Raw genomic sequence first — 17,707 nt, forward strand, 5'->3', positions numbered from 1 at the left:
GTGCGCTCCGTGTCTGCCCCGCCCCGCGCGCGCTGTGGGTGAGTCGGGAGTCAGCGAGGCCGGGTCCGGGCTCCCGTCGGGACGCTGGCCGGTCCGCTAGTGGATTGTAATTGCCCACGTCGCGCGAGCAAGCAGGTAGTGTCGTGTGGCCAACGGGCATTCACTGTTACATTGTCGTAGGCTCGACAGCGGCCTCCTCTGACCTCGTCCTGGTCTGGCGCGAGCACCGGGGGCCGCCGGGGGCGCCCCTCCCCCTCTCCACTCGCGGAGCGGGAAGCAGGCGCAGCGGCGCTAGCGGGCGCGCACACGCGGGTAGCGGCCTCCCACCAGCTGCGGGCCTCCGTAGTGTCTGGGCTTTCTTGACTAAACGATGTCTCAGCCCACTCCTCAGATCCTTGTGAGTGCAGGTCTTAAAGTTTGCTGGGGAGAATTTTACCTCCGGACAGCCATAATTCAGCCTGTCTTTGAGTGTGAGGGTAGGCTTCATGATATTGTATGTAGTAGCATCATGCAAGTGGGGCAAGCAAACTTTTCGGTTGACGATGATTTTTACTTAGGTCATTCTGGGTCTCTCTACACGCAGAAGACGGGTACTTGTTTGGTGAGGAAATATGGGTTCCAAGAGATTATTTATTTTGCCGCTCCCCGTGGGTTGCAGGGGTTCCCAACAAGGGGTTGAACCCGGACCTTGGTAGCGAAGTGAAATCCTAACCACTGGACCGCCTGGGAATTCCCTTGAGAATTGGTCTTATTCAAGATAAAAGAGGAAAAAAATCAGGTTATTTGTAGTTATCTTTGAAGTTGAATTTTATTACCTTGGCAATACACAGAGTTTATTTGTAATGCTGAAATAACTTTCAGTGGGCATTTCAAAATTGGTGTAAGAGAAGGTGGACTATATATATGCGTGGTTGCTTAGTTGTCAAGTCGTGACCAACCCTTTGTGACCCCATGGACTGTAACGTGCCAGGCTCCTCTGTCCATGGTGTTTTCCAGGCAATACTGGAGTGGGTTGCCATTTCATTTTCCAGAGCATCTTCCCTAGCCAGGAATTGAACCCGCATCTCCTGTGTCTCCTGCTTTGGCCGGCAGATTCTTTACCACTGAACTACCTGGGAAACCCTATATATATATGGGTTTATATATGTATGTATATATAGCATTTCTGTTGGCCCTATGAAACAAGTTGTTTTTTTCCTTTTAATTATTTCATTGTATTCTCCCTAAAGTTTATCTATGACTTCTCTGATATTTGCCTCTTTTTTAGATACGTTGCTGTCCTTAATTGATTTTCCTGATTATCAGCCCTCTTTTGCGAATGTTTGATTTACCCCTCAGCAAATAGGGAAGACTGATTCCTGACATTCTTAGGCATTCTGTGCTGTGATTCATAAGCCTGATATCCCTTTTAAAAAGATGCCGATCGGTACACATTCAGTAGAGTGCTTGTTCCAAAAGTTATGCTAGGGATGTAAGATTAATATACAGTCTCTGTTCTCAAAGAGCTTTCAGTTAGGAAGGGACAGAAATAGAATACTTAGAATAATCTGTGATGAGTTTGGGGTTAGAAATAAGGGAAAAGTGCTCTGGGAGAACAGAGGAAGGAGGGTGTAATTTGTTGGGGCAAGGATTGGAGCTGATAAGAAAGGCTTCCTGAGGAGGTGGTACTTGAACTAAATCTAGAAGTATGGTTAGAAGTCAGTAGTAGAGAAAGGGAACCTTATGTTCTGAGGAGGGAATCAGGGCTGCTACATTAAGAGAGACAAATGGTATAGTGTGACTGGTCTAGTGTGTTATTTGGAGAAGAGTGGGATGAGATCAGAGAGATAGAGGTCCAGTTGTTAAGGAGTTTGGATTTAACCTAATAGTTGGAAATCTTTATAAAACTTTAAGTAGGATAGCAACATGATTAAATTATATAAAGAACAGTGTAGGTGCTTGAGATCCCAGGAAAATATCAATTACCTGGTTATGGCAGTAGTTCAGGGGAAAATTGTTAAGAGGCTGAACAGAGGTAGTACCGTAGCTTTAGAGAGGAAAGAACTAGTTTGAGAGAGATTTAAATAGTAGGATAGATAGGACTTGGGTGGCAGGATGTAGAGAGTGAGAAGAATTTCAAGGATGACTCAAGGTTTCTAATTTTGCTTTGTGAGAATGGATGAACATAGCCTTTGCAGTCAAGCATGCCAAGATATGCAGGTGTGCCTCTGTCACTTAATAGCTGTGTGATCTTGGAACAAGTTATCAAGCTTTTAAATCTTGTTTGTGATGGAGGAATGACAGTATACATAAACTTGTGAGGATTAATTTTGTATGTATTAATTTATAAAGTAGCTTATGTAAGCTGTTTTTATTATCAAATAAATTCAAGAAGAAAGAGAAAGATCTGAGATCCCCTTGGGTCATGTTAAGTTTAGGGTGCCTCCCTGTCATCTAAATAATGATATTTAGAAAGTGGTTGGAAATTAGGTCCTGGATTCTAGAAATTAGGTCCTGGATTCTAGACATTAGGTCCTGGTTAGGAGGTACAAGTGATGTGCAGGGGATGATATGGAGGCAAATTAGAATACATAAAGGAAGGGAGGTCACTCTTCCTAATGTTTACCTTTGCAAGAGGTAAGTGCTGATAAAATAATTTTTTGTGACCCACTTTATTAATTTGTGAAGTACTCTGATTACTCTTGTGTTGCATCCAGAAATAATAATTCCCTGCATTCAGACATTGTTTAGGTAAGGACACAGGTGTGTAAAGTGAGCCAAGTTCTTTAAGAATGTAGGGTGAGCAAAAAGGGTCATTCCTGGCTCAGTGATCATAAAGGACCAGGTTATAAATGATACTGAAATTGGGTCTAGAATGATAGATAGTTTTGCATTAGGAGAGTGTGAAGGTGCAAATAGGGTGGGATTGCTGGCAAACCAAGATTGACATATTTGACTGCTGTCAGTAAGAACAATGTGCTAATAAGATAAATAACAAAGTTAAGTGGGAGGTGTGAAGGGGGAATAAGAAGAGAAGTTCTCTTTTATAAATACCTATTTTGAGGTATCAGTGACGCTGATTGTAAGAAACACTTGTCTTGAGAGAGGTCACTGTTGGGATGTAGATTTAGATGTGATTGTATAGCTGCAGCTTTGGGTTTTAAGGTATATAAGAAGAATGTGGATTATGGAATGCCCATTTTCTGGGAAGAGAGTGAAGAAAATATGAAGAGATTCAAGAGGTATAGGTGGATGATATAATTCTTGAGAATTGAACAGTATCATCAATGTCACATGCTTCAGGGATGTCAAGGAACATGAGTTCTGAGAAAAGGGTTTGATGACGTAAGAGCTCATTGGTGAACTTGAGAACAGAATCCTAACAGTGGATTGTATACGCTGTTTTGCAAGGGTTTTAGAAGTGAGTCAGTGATAGAGAATTGGTGACAGTGAGTATAGGTTACTTATTTAAGTTTGGCTTCATAAAGAAAGAAGATAATCATAGAGGTAATAGGGTTGAGGGAAGAATTTTTGGTTTGTTTTTGCTTTCAAGGCCAGGATGACTAGAGGTGGGGTGGGACTGAAGAAACTAGGTGAAATTGTTAGCTTAGAAGAAAGAGACATTAGTCTGAGACTGAGGGAGGAAGAGTATGTAAACATTGTAAGAAACCAAAGAACACTGGTGAGAAGGTAAAGTGTGTGAAAATAGAGATCATGCTGTGGTCTGCCTTGATCTCAGTAGACAGAAGAGGAGGAAGGCTGGGGTGAAATTAGGGACTTGGGAACAGGAAATAGATTTTGAAAGAGAAGTTATAGAGAATGAGACAAAGATGATGAGATGAATAAAAAGATTGTGCAGAAAGGGAAGGTTGAGGTGAGGCTAAGTTAATACCCCAAAACTTGATTAATAAGTGTTTTTCTTACATCCTTGAGACTCAAACTGAGGAAGCAGACTTCTTAACCCCAAGCCTCATCTGATTTCAAGCTATGTTAGCTCCTGTTGGAGGGAGGTAGAGGTGGGGGTGGGATTCGTTTACTAGTTTGGAGGAATTCAGTTTAGTCCAAAGATCCCGGGATCTTTTAGCATGTATATGCCAAGCACTATAATAAGTTGTATGAAAGTGAAAGTCACACGGTCGTGTCCTACTTTTGCGATTCCGTGGACTGTAGCCTGCTAACACTTATGTCCATGGAATTCTTCAGGCAACAGTAGTGGAATGGGTTGCCATTTCCTTCTCTAGGGGATCTTCCTGACCCAAAGATTGAACCGGGGTCTCCTGCATTGCAGGCAGATTATTTACCAACTGAGCCACTAGGGAAGCCCAATAAGCTGTATACATTATTTTTTTTTACTTCACAGGAGGAGAAAGGGACGACAGGGTTGGATGGCATCACCAACTCAATGGACATGAGTTTGAGTAAACTCTAGGAGTTGGTGATGGACAGGGAGGCCTAGCGTGCTGCAGACCATGGGGTTGCAAAGAGTCGGACATGACTGAGCGACTGAACTGAACTGACTTCTCAGCACAGCCATGTGATACCATTATTATCTCTAGTTTGTAGATTAGATGATTAAATTTAAGAGTTTAATTTTCTCAACATTTATATAATTATTAGTGTAAAAAGCTAAGCTAGAACCAAAGCAGTGTGATTTCAGAGATTGCTCTTGTAACCACTACTCTCTCCAGGACTCTGCAGTAGAAAACTATTACAAGCCATGTATGGGCTTCCCGGTAGCCCAGTGGTAGAGTTGGCCTGCAATGCAGGAGACCCCAGTTCAATTCCTGTGTCAGGAAGATCCCCTGGAGAAGAGATAGGCCACCCATTCCAGTATTCATGGGCTTCCCTGGTGTGGCCCAGATGGTAAGGAATCCGCCTGCGGTGTAGGAGACCTGGGTTCAATCCCTGGGTTAGGAAGGTCACCTGGAGGGGAGGGCATGGCAATCCACTCCAGTATTCTTGCCTGGAGAATCACCATGGTCAGAGGAGCCTGGCGGGCTACAGTCCATGGGGTTGCATATATGTATGCACACACACTTTTAAATTTTATGGTAAGTCACATTAAAAGGGGGAAAAAATTAAGGGAAATTAATTTTATATATAATCCAATATATTCAGAATATAATTTAATTTTAATCAATGTAAAAAATTAATTAAACTTCCGTATTTTATACCAAGTTTGACATCCAGAGTGCATTAGCACATCACAATTGGAGTAGCCCTGTTTCATGTGTGAGCCATCACAAGTGGCTGGTGACGACCTTGTGTGTGCTAGTTGCTAATAGTACCATGCAGTTCTGTTCCTTTAGACCTGAGGCCAGTCTGAAGCCTGGGAACAGGACAGAGGGTGCCTTTCGTTGTGACAGCATTAATTTGTGTGACTGTTACGGCAATGGAGCAGCTGACTGTGTGCTGTTTTCCTGACTGACTGGGAAGGCCTCCCAGCCAGTGAGAGCCACAAAGAAACACTGAAAGGTGGTTGTTGACAGCTACTTCTAAGACTGGGCTACCCCCAAATTACATGCATAGTGTAATTAGAAGTTAATTGTTAGAAAAGGATTTTCAGTGTTTCTGTATATAATGATCATGGTAATGAGAATACTGTATATTTTATATGGCTTTATCATTTCCACAACATTTTGTGTGTATTTTCTTATATGATTCTCACAACAGACTAATGAGGGATTATCCTCATTTATACAAGTAGTAAGTTGATTTTACAGAGGTATTTAAGTAATGGCACTCCAATGGCAGAAAATGAAGAGGAACTAAAGAGCCCCTTGATGAGGGTGAAATAGGGGAATGAAGAAACTGTCTTAAAACTCAACATTCAAAAAACTAAGACCATGGCATCCGGTCCCATCGCTTCATGGCAAATAGAAGGGGAAAATGTGGAAGCAGTGACAGATTTTCTTTTCTTGGGCCCCAAAATCACTGCAGATGGTGACTGCAGCCGTGAAATTAAAAGATGCTTGCTTCTTGGAAGGAAAACAATGACAAACCTAGACAACATATTAAAAATCAGATACATCACTTTGCCAACAAAGGTCCATGTAGTCAAAGCTGTGGTTTTCCAGAAGTCATGTACAGATGTGAGATTTGGACCATAAAGAAAGCTGAGTGCTGAAGAATTGATGCTTTTGAGCTGTGACGTTGGAGAAGATTCTTGAGAGTCCCTTGGACTACAAGGAGATCAAACCAGTCAATCCTAAAGGAAATCAACCCTTTAGAATATTCATTGGAAAGACCGATGCTGAAGCTCCGATACTTTGGGCACCTGATGCGGAGACCCTACTCATTGAAAAGATGCTGATGCTGGTTAAGATTGAGGGCAGGAGACAAAGAGGGTGGCAGAGAATGAGGTGGTTGGGTGGCATCACTGACTCAATGGATATGAGTTCCAGCAAACTCTGAGAGATATGAAGGATGGGAAGCCTGGGGCACTGCAGTCCATGAAGTCACAAAGAGTTGGATACTTCTTAGCAACTGAACAACAGCATACAAGTGATGAGTTGATTTTACAGAGGGATTTAAGTAATCTTCAGTTTATGTGACTAAAGATGAACACCCAAACCTGTTTTTTTAGACTCTGGTCTGGCATATTTCTCCATTGTGCTAATCAGCTTTGCCTTGTGCAAAGCAAAATGTAGTTATGAATTGTGAACAGTTAGCACCATTCAGAAGTCAGTATATTGACTACTTCCCAGAAATACATTCCTCAAAATTCTGTGTAATCTTAGTGGCTATATTCCATTTCTTGCTCAATTACTTATTCTTAAACTTTATGTCACTCTGCTTGTTTATATCTAAGTTGCCTGAAAAAGAATCCTAAACAGAAACCTTTTTGTCTTTGGTATTGTTGTTTTGTTTGGACCTAGATTCCATAGGATCGTTTCATCGCGTGCACATGTAACAAGTCATGGTAAATTAAGGACATACTTCGGGTTCTCCCCTCCCCCATTTTATTGTCAGATAAAATCCTAACTCTAGAGGAACTTGTATGTTGTCAAGCTAGTATTTTTTAATTTATTGAAATCTTTTCTGAAGTTAGGCATTAAAGTAGATGCAAACCCCACTTCCTGCAGATTTTGTATATATGACTTCCATATGAGGTTTTTTGTTTCTTTGCAAAAGTTTCAAGACAGAGAGTTTTATGGTTTAAAACAATTACTGGTAGAGAGATTCGGATGTACAAGTTGGATCGGCATGTAAAGGACCTTGAATGCCAGCACATGGATTTGAGCTTTATCTTATTTTGGCTTTGGGGAGCCACATGATTAGAAAGATGTTTTAGGCTCAGTAGTTTATAGGATGGTAATCTGATGTGATATGTCAGAGATGTGACTAGTTTAGATTAAGGGTAATTCTGGAATCTAGATTTACTAACTCTAAAAGAGCTCACTAATTAAAAGAGATAATTGTAATTCATTGAAATGTATCGATGACTAATGATGTTCAAGAGCCACTACCATTAAGGCACATGACTGACATTATCTGCGTATCAGTTAACAGCACCATCTGGTCATTCCTAGCCAGGCAGGTCATACATTACACTTATTACGCGATTGTTCTTACCATTCTTCAATTAGTAACATAGTGTGACTTACCAAATAATTTCTCTGTGCCTTAGTCTTACAATATGCAGATGATAATGGCATTGAGTTTAAAGGATATTCATAATAAATAAGTAATTTAATACTGTATGTGCTTAACAGTAGAGCCTGACATACAATGAGACTTGTAACCAAACTGCTATCAGTTCTGTTAGGAATGTTTAACAATATTTATTTTTACATCTTATGGTTTATTTTCTAGCTACTGTGCTGAAAGCTAGAATGAAACAGTTGTCCGCAGCAACAGTTCGCCTCCTTTCAAGCTCTCAAATAATCACTTCCGTGGTCAGTGTTGTAAAAGAGCTCATTGAAAACTCCCTGGATGCCGGTGCCACAAGCATAGATGTTAAACTGGTGAGTGTTCTTGAGATGCTGCTTCCCTTGTAGCTCAGTCGGTAAAGAATCTGCTTGCAATGCAGGAGACCCAGGTTCGATCCCTGGGTTGGGAAGACCCCCTGGAGACGGAAATGGCAACCCACTCCAGTATCCTTGCCTGGAAAATCTCATGGACAGAGGAGCCTGGTGGACTGCAGTCCATGGGATCACCAAGAGTCGGGCACGACTGAGTGACTAACACTAACTAACACTAACCTTTAAAGCAAAAAAAGAGTTGGACAGATGTTTTCTCCTTACACCTATTACCTTTTATTTCTTTATATACCAGTAAATTATTTTTAGAACATTGAATACTTTGTCTTATTTAAGAGTAAATCCTTAAAAATGCATTTTAGTTTAAATCAATATACAGTAACACTAAAGGAAGTCATAAAGGAATGCTTATTCTTGAGGACTCTTTCACATAAATGAACTTAATTTGTCCATATTTTCTGCTATTACTTCCCCTTGATTGTATGTGGTTATTTGTTTTATATATTCTCATTTGTATTTTGTTTTTTCTACTTAATCTTATTTCAGAACTGTGTCCTTTGTTGCTTCATAGTTTTCACATTTTTAAATTTAAGTGCTACATATTAAATCATTTGAGTTAATATGACTTATGACACTTACTATGATTTCTTGCAATGAGTCTGAACCTCTACCACCTCTATTGTAAATTACTAGCTCATGGAGGTAAGGTCTGTATTTTTTTGTGTTCTCTATACCTGTTCAGTATCTGGTACATAAATGGTAAATAAATTTGTTTGAGTGAATGTAAGAATGCATATTTTTATAATCTCCTGATCATCAGATATTCATATTTTTTCTGGTATTATGGCATTAGCAAGAATACTGATATGAATATCTTTGTAGGAAAGAGACCTTCCTTTTTCATATACATGTACATATATATATATTATCCCTTTTTATCCTTATAAAAACTATAAATTAGCTACTGCTACCCATTTTACAAATAACTAAGGTTCTAAGAACTTTCCCAAAGTCATGTAAGTATGGTAGTAAGTAGTGGAGCTGAGATTATATTGCAGATCTTTTTGACTCTAAAACCTTTCAAGATTTTTCGTCAGTGCTAGTGGTTCTCACAACACTTGGGTGCATCAGTAATCCTAGTGAGTTTGTTAAAACAGTTATTGGGCCCTAGAATTTCATATTCTAGGTAGGGCCCCAAATTTGTGTTTCTAAGAAGTTTCTGGTTGATGGTGAGAACCACTGTTCTATCCTATGTCAAACTTGTACTTTGATTTTAAATGATACAGTAAAAGCTTCCCTGGTGGCTCAGAGGTTGAAGCATCTTCCTGCAATGCGGGAGACCTGGGTTCGATCCCTGGGTTGGGAAGATCTCCTGGAGAAGGAAATGGCAATCCACTCCAGTATTCTTGCCTGGAAAATCCCATGGACAGGGAAGCCTGGTGGGCTATATACTCCATGGGGTAGCAAAGAGTCGGACACGACTGAGCGACTTCACTTCACTTCACTTATAAATATGAAAAAAATGAAAGACATTTCCTTTTTCTTAAACATTTTATATAGTTCAGTCTGATTAAAATATAGTTGATAATACTTAAATAGGATTAGATAATTATAACACAAATTTAATGTAAGAATCTTAAGCAGGCAAACATAAATCTTATTCTGAAAGGTCTTGGAAGAAAAATACAGTTTTAAAAAACAGTTTTACAGAGCCAACAGACGTCTTCTTTAAAAAGGAAATTAAAGTACACATTTTTATCTGGTTATATATTTAAGTCTCTTGACATCCGTTTCTGGTTTGTAGAATTTTAAAGCAACTCTTTTGCTCTATATAATAAGATCTGTTTTATTATAGTTTCATATAGTAATAGCTGTCCTGGGTAGGAATGTTTTCATAATAAGTAAATTAAATGTGTTGACATTATTTCAGACTCCTAAACAGATGTTTGTATTATTTTACTCAGATGCCTTGAGTTTTTACTTGTATTGAAAGACTGACATTTCTATAGTTAATTATTTTTCTATAAAACAAAGTAGACAAGCTATCACCAGGATCATAATTTTAGATTAAGGGAGAGATAAGAAACTAAATCTTAGGTGACTCTCCCCGGAACCTTGTATTTATAATTTATCTAAAAAAGAATGACACGGTATCATATAATTTTAGGTTATTAAAAAGGTACTGTATTATTTTTAAATAATAGTCATTATAATTGTAGGAAGATTTTTTTTCCCTATATAACTTGCATTTATGGCCATACACATAAAACTCTGTGAAGTAAAGCTTATGATAGAAGTTTGCTACCAAATTTAAAATGTGTACTCATAGAAAATGTGATGACCATAGGAATTTATGCTTTGTATTTGCAATGTATGCATATTTTTATTAAATTACCCATATTAAGCTATGATTTGTTTTTCCTTCTCCATTTCCAAATTAAAAACTCACTGAAATTGCTAATTAGGTGTATTTTCTCAGCAATCTGTTAGGTAACTATTTGCAGAAAGAAATTCAGAAAGTCATAATTAACAGATTTCTATTTATGACTACAATAGCTAGTTCAAGAGAGAAAATATTAAAAATCAGATTGAATACTGATAGTTGCTGGGCTCTTGGTGGGAAGAATCAGGTGTTGTTTTGATGGTGATGTTGTTCTGTTTTATTTGGGAGATTATATATACACAAAGCACCCTTCAGCCTTGTCATGGCGCAGGGACTTGCGTAACTCAGTGAAGCTATGAGCCATGCCATGCAGGACCACCCAGGACACATGGATGATAGGCAGAGTACTTCATGCAAAATGCTGAGCTGGATGACTCACAAGCAGGAATCAAGATTGCTGGGAGAAATACCAACAACCTCAGATATGTAGATGATACCACTCTAATGCAGAAAGTGAAGAGAAACAGAAGGGCCTCTTGATGAGGGTGAAAGAGGAGAGTGAAAAAGCTGGCTTGAAACTCAGCGTTCAGAAAACTAAGATCTTGGCATCCGGTCCCATCACTTCATGGCAAATAGAAGGGGAAAATGTGGAAGCAGTGACAGATTTTCTTTTCTTGGGCTCCAAAATCACTGCAGATGGTGACTGCAGCCATGAAATTGAAAGATGCTTGCTCTTTGGAAGAAATGCTGTGACACACCTGCTGCCGCTAAGTCACTTCAGTCGTGTCCGACTCTGTGCGACCCGTAGACGGCAGCCCACCAGGCTCTCCCATCCCTGGGATTCTCCAGGCAAGAACACTGGAGTGGGTTGCCTAGACAGCATATTAAAAAGCGGAGACATCACTTTGCCAACAAATGTCCATATAGTCAAGGCTTTGGTTTTTCCAGTGGTCATGTGCGGATGTGAGAGTTGGACCATAAAGAAGACTGAGTGCTGAATCATTGATGATTTTGAAGTGTGGTGTTTGAGAAGACTCTTCAGAGTCCCTGGGACTGCAAGGAGATCCAATCAGTCCATCCTGAAGGAAATCATCCCTGAATATGCATCGGAAGGACTCATGCTGAAGCTCTCGTTCTTTGATTACCTGATGGGAAGCCGTGTCATTGGAAAAGGTTCTGATGCTGGGAAAGATTGAGGGCAGGAGGAGAAGGGGGCAGCAGAGGATGAGATGGTTATATAACATCACCAATTCAGTGGATGTGAATTTGAGCAAACTCCAGTAGAGGACAACAGAGAAGCCTGGTGGCTGCAGCCCATGGGCTTGCAAAGAGTTGGATACGATTTAGTGACTGAACAGCTGCAATAATATATACAAAGGTCTATATAACTGAAGAATATTTCTGGGGAAGTTTAAACATAAATTTAAATGTAAATACCTATTATATGGAAACAATTCAAGGGAACCTTGAAGATCATACTGATATTATTTTACACTAAATCTGAGTCCAAGGAAAACAAGGAACTTGCCCATTGTACCATAACTAGGAATTGGTAGAGTTAAGAATTTAATCTCTTAACTTCCTTAATGTTAAGTTTACATGCTGTGCTGTGCTTCGTTGCTCAGTCGTGTCCACCTCTTTGCAACCCCATGGGCTGTAGCCCACCAGGCTCCTCTGACCATGGTAATTCTCCAGGCAACAATACTGGAGTGGGTTGCCATGCCCTCCTCCAGGGGATCATCCCAACCCAGGGATTGACCCCAGATCTCCTGCATTGCAGCTGGATTCGTTACCATCTGAGCCACCAGGAAAGTACAAGAATAATGGAGCGAGTAGCCTATCCCTTCTCTGGGGTTTCTTCCTGACTCAGGAATCGAACCTCGTTCTCCTGCATTGCAGGCAGATTCTTCATCAACTAAGCTACCAGGGAAGTCCTAAGTTTCCATAAGAGATAGATAAATGGCAAAACCATTTCATTTGTGTTGCCTTCTGTCTCTAAATGTGATAATAGTTTAATGTCTTTATATACTAAAAGTATTGTTGAACTTTTCATAGGAAAACTATGGATTTGATAAAATTGAGGTGCGAGACAATGGTGAGGGTATCAAGGCTATTGATGCACCTGTAATGGCAGTGAAGTACTACACCTCCAAAATAAGTAGTCATGAAGATCTTGAAAATTTGACAACGTATGGTTTTCGTGGAGAAGCCTTGGGGTCAATTTGTTGTATAGCTGAGGTAAGGTAATTTGTATTGATCATTTTAGCAGTTTCATAATAACATGGTATTAGAATTAAGAGAAAACTCACCCAGAATTTGGCAGTTTTCTTTTTAACTGTGTAAAGTACATGTAACATTTACTATTTTATTGTGTAAAATAGACATCAAATCTACCAGTTCAGTCATTTTTAAGTTTACAGTTCTGTGATACTAAATGCATTCGCTCTGTTGTGTAGGCATCACCACTGTTCATCTCTGGGACCTTTTCATTATCCCAAACTGAAGCTGTACCCATTAAACAATAAACCCCTATTCTCCTTTCCTCCATCCACTGGTCACCAATATTCTACTTTCTGTCTCTATGAGTTTGACTGTTTAGGTGTGTCTTATACTTGGAATCATACAGTATTTATCTTCTGTGTCTGGTTTATTTAACTTAGCATAATGTCTTTAAGGTTCATACATGTTATAATGTGTATTAGAATTTCATTCTTGTTAAGGGTGAATGATACTCCATTGTATGTATAAACCGTATTTTATTTATTCATTCATCTATCAAGAGACGTTTGGGTTGTTTCCAGGGTTTGACTCTTGTGAAGATTGGTGTACAAATGTCTGAGTCCTTGGCTTTCACTTTTTTGGGTATATACCCAGAAGTGGAATCGCTGGGTCAAATGGTTCAATAATCCCCCCTTATCCCTGGTATTGCTTTCTGTGGTTTCAGTTACCGCAGTCAACCACTGTCAGAAAATATTAAGTGGAAAAATTCCAGGAATAATTCATAAGTTGTGTGCCATTCTGAGTAGTATGATGAAATATGGTTTAGTTCTGCTCTGTCCTGCCTAGGATGTGAATTATCTGTCTTATGTATCCACATTGTACACACTACAGCCTTTTAGTTACTTTCTAGCTGGGTGAGTTACCAGATTTGTCAAGGTGTCATAGTGCTTGTTTTCAAAGGAGCCCCTATTTTACTTAATAATGGCCCCAAAGTACAAGAGTAGGGATGCCAGCAATTCAGATATTCTCTTACTGTGCCTGATTTATAAATTGAACTTTATCTTAGATATGTGTATTTAGAAAAAAAACCTAGTGTATGTAGGGTTTGATACCATCTGCAGTTTCAGGCCTCCACTGGGGATTTTGAAACGTGTCTCCTGTGGGTAAGGGGGACTACTGTAATTAATTTTTTCAGGAATGGTAAAGAGTGTTTTTCAGTGGTTTTATATATATATTTATATATATATATATGAGCAAAAAAATGGTTTAATCATCTAATGGCTTGGAAAAGTATTAAAATTATACAGGTAACTATAAGCATTTCTCAGAGCCTTTACTGTACTAAAGTACATTATGAATCTCTGAGGTTGGTGGTTTACAATAGGGACATTTCCTGCACACTTGGCTATGAAACCCAGTTAATGAGATAGCTATCACTGTTAATTCTGTTCTGCTGTGGAACACACTCTGGAAATACTACGCTGGTCAACACAGATAATTGGACTGTGCCCTAGAGAAATGGAAATGGCAGCTCACTCCAGTATTCTTGCCTAGAGAGTCCCATGGACAGAGGAGCCTGGTGGGCTACAGTCCATGGGGGTCACAAGGAGTCAGACATGACTGAGCACACACTCAGTACTCACTGGAGATATGCAATGGCTTGGGCTAAACCCTGGTTAGAATTTTCCTCTCCTGACTGCTGGATGTTTTCAGTGTGTATAAACCCTTCATTCAGCTGGTGTCTGACCCACTGCGTTGCATAGTATCAATTCTGTCACTGCCTCTTCCCTGGATCGCACAGCTGGTTTTTGGCAAAGGCTATCTAGAACCTTACTCTCCATTTCCATGTATATCAGTTGCGTTTGATCACTAGTTGCTTTGTGCTGGACTGTTCGCTTCTGTGTTAGGGTCTGTTTTACAGTGTGATTGTGTGCCAGTGTGGCTGTTCTACGTGGTAATTGTGAGGGTCTCTTTAGCTGCCTGCGTTTGCCTGGTGGCCATGTATCCTTTCATTTGTGCTGACTGCTGTTTGGGTGAGAATGCTCAGGTGCAGTAAAATGATGGGACTTGTTGACTGAGCGACTGAACTGAACTGAACTGAACTGTTGTCTCAGAAAAGTGGCAAAGATATGAGATATTGTTGCTTTCATTGTCTCTTTAGTAATCTAGTCTCCCCAACAGTGACCCCTTCTCCAGGCTTCTCCGTCTTCCCTCAGCCCTGCCCTTAGAGTGTCTGCATAAAGTAGGTTTTCTCCATTTTTGGTGGTAAGGTCCCATCTAGGTATTCACTTAGTCTTTAACTGCAGGGCTCTGTAAGCTGAAAGAAAGAAAAATTGTGGGTTGTGGAGGAGGGAGAGTTTAAAGGGTGAAGTTATGCTATTCTAGCTCAGAGGACCCTGCTTAGAATCCAGATGTTCAGACATCACTAAAGGAGAAAAGACCTTGCCATTGCTTAAGTGTATACTGTGTAAAAAAATCTCTATCCAAAATCTTGCGCACCTTGTGCTTTCTCTATCTTTCTCAGCACTGGCTTTATTTAGAGTTTGCTGAGTCTCCAAAATTTACTGACCATTGCCCATTTTTATCCCCATAGACTGTATATTGGAACGTATAGTCCTGGAATCTTGTAGAAAGCATCTGGTTTTTTTTTGTTGTTTGTTTGTTTTTTTTAAATTGGAATGTGATTTGTACCAGAGAGGCTTTGAAGCTCCCAGTACTAAATACTGTTGTTTGAGTTCTCAGGGCTGTTTTAAAAATTGTATTATTTGTTTGAGAGTAAAGTATTTGATTTTTTAACTGGTGTCCAAATTTGGCAAATAGTTGCTAAGCTCTATTTTGACAGGTATTGTTAAATAATGTATTGTTCAGCCTTTTTGTATTTTCTATAGAAAGTGAAAGTGAAGTCGCTCAGTCGTGTCCGATTCTTTGTGACCCCATGGACTGTAGCCTACCAGGCTCCTCTCTCCATGGGATTCTCTAGGCAAGAGTACTGGAGTGGGTTGCCACTTCCTTCTCCGTATATTTCCTATAAGATGTGTATATTAGCCTTTCAGAATTGAGGTTGGTCATTACCAACTTTGTCTGCTAGGTGGCAGTACTATACTTAGTCTTTTAAAATACATTGTACTTAAGTCATAATTTATCCAACTCTTCACTGTAGTTACGATTTTAGATGGCAGTTTGGCAAGTCTTTATCCAGTGGTACACAGCATTGTTTTTTCATTTGATTAATTAAGCCCACTTAATATCCAAATTTATCATTTGATCTCTTGATTCATTTTTGAGGTATTTGAATGTCTTAAGTATAAATACTTAAAATAATTTTGTTCATCAAAATTACAAAAGGAGTAGAAGAATTGTCAAATTATCACAATGATAGAAAACTGTAGGCTTTAAAAAATTATGTTCGATTTACATATTTCAGAGTCCAAAGTTTATCTTAGAAAATATTCCAGTATTTTATGGAATATTATAAGTCTTGTAAGTCTTTGGGAAAATCACACATAGATGTGTGTGCGTGTATGTGTAAATTTTTATGTATGTGCAGTTCAGATCAAGATTTAGACCATTATCAGCACCCCTGAAGGCCTCTCTCATTCCTGCTTCCAGCTAATATGCCTCAAAAGGTAGTGGCTCTTCCGATCTGTGAGACAGAGATTAGTCATACCTGTACTTGAATTTGCTCTAAATGGACTCTTACAGTATATACTCTTTCATCACAGATGTTTTGATGATTTAGATTGTTTCTGATACAAAGGATTCCGGTATTAGTAGTGGACCCTTACCCACCTCATACAGGGCAACCTTGTGAAGGCCCTATTCTGATTGAGAAACAACTCTGCCATGCTGTTTCTGCTCCAGAGTGCCCCGCTGGGGCCTGCCAAGGCCTGCTGTGACTGGCACAGCCCCACTTCTCTTTCTGTCTTGTCCCCACAAATGATCATCTCTGGAGCACTCCCCAGTGCTAGTCTCCAGCTTAGTCTTCTATGATTTAGTCTCCCCATATTGTTGATAAGAAAATGAGGTTTTCTGAAGCCAAATGCCAGGTTTTCTTTTCTTTTTAAAAAAATTTTTATATTTATTTTATTTTTTATTTTTACTTTATTTTACTTTACAATACTGTATTGGTTTCGACATACATTGACCTGAATCCACCACGTGTGTACATGCGATCCCAACATGAACCCCCCTCCCACCTCCCTCCCCACAACATCCCTCTGGGTCATCCCCGTGCACCAGCCCCAAGCATGCTATATCCTGCATCAGACATAGACTGGTGATTCGATTCTTACATGATAGTATACATGTTTCAATGCCATTCTCCCAACTCATCCCACCCTCTCCCTCTCCCTCTGAGTCCCAAAGTCCGCTATACACATCTGTGTCTTTTTTGCTGTCTTGCATACAGGGTTATCATTGCCATCTTTCTAAATTCCATATATATGTGTTAGTATACTGTATTGATGTTTTTCTTTCTGGCTTACTTCACTCTGTATAATCGGCTCCAGTTTCATCCATCTCAACAGAACTGATTCAAATGTATTCTTTTTAACGGCTGAGTAATTCTCCATTGTGTATATGTACCACCGCTTTCTTATCCATTCATCTGCTGATGGACATCTAGGTTGTTTCCATGTCCTGGCTGTTATAAACAGTGCTGCGATGAACATTGGGGTGCATGTGTCTCTTTCGATTCTGGTTTCCTCGGTGTGTATGCCCAGCAGTGGGATTGCTGGGTCATATGGCAGTTCTATTTGCAATTTTTTAAGGAATCTCCACACTGTTCTCCATAATGGTTGCACTAGTTTGCATTCCTACCGACAGTGTAGGAGGGTTCCCTTTTCTCCACACCCTCTCCAGCATTTATTGCTTGCTGATTTTTGTTTTGTTTTGTTTTTTAGTTTTTTATTTTTTTTTAATTTTAAAATCTTTAATTCTTACATGTGTTCCCAATGCTTGCTGATTTTTGGATCGCAGTCATTCTGACTGGTGTGAAGTGGTACCTCATTGTGGTTTTGATTTGCATTTCTTTAATAATGAGTGATGTTGAGCATCTTTTCATGTGTTTGTTAGCCATCCGTATGTCTTCTTTGGAGAAATGTCTATTTAGTTCTTTGGCCCATTTTTTGATTGGGTCGTTTAG

At 39.6% G+C, this 17,707-nt stretch overlaps 1 protein-coding gene across 2 annotated transcripts in view; it reads left to right on the forward strand.

The window, feature by feature from the left end:
* PMS1 (PMS1 homolog 1, mismatch repair system component) overlaps positions 29-17,707 on the forward strand; it is a 110,421-nt gene continuing 92,742 nt past the window's right edge. The window contains exons 1-3 of one of the 2 annotated variants that reach the window (XM_005675860.2): positions 29-135; positions 7,795-7,946; positions 12,400-12,582. In XM_005675860.2, coding sequence (XP_005675917.1) covers positions 7,815-7,946; positions 12,400-12,582 — 315 coding nt within the window. In that variant the 5' untranslated portion in view covers positions 29-135; positions 7,795-7,814. The remainder of the gene's footprint in view (positions 136-7,794; positions 7,947-12,399; positions 12,583-17,707) is intronic. The other variant, XM_013967766.2, reaches the window with a different exon arrangement.

This window comes from Capra hircus, chromosome 2, assembly GCF_001704415.2.
Source record: "Capra hircus breed San Clemente chromosome 2, ASM170441v1, whole genome shotgun sequence".
NCBI lineage: Eukaryota > Metazoa > Chordata > Mammalia > Artiodactyla > Bovidae > Capra > Capra hircus.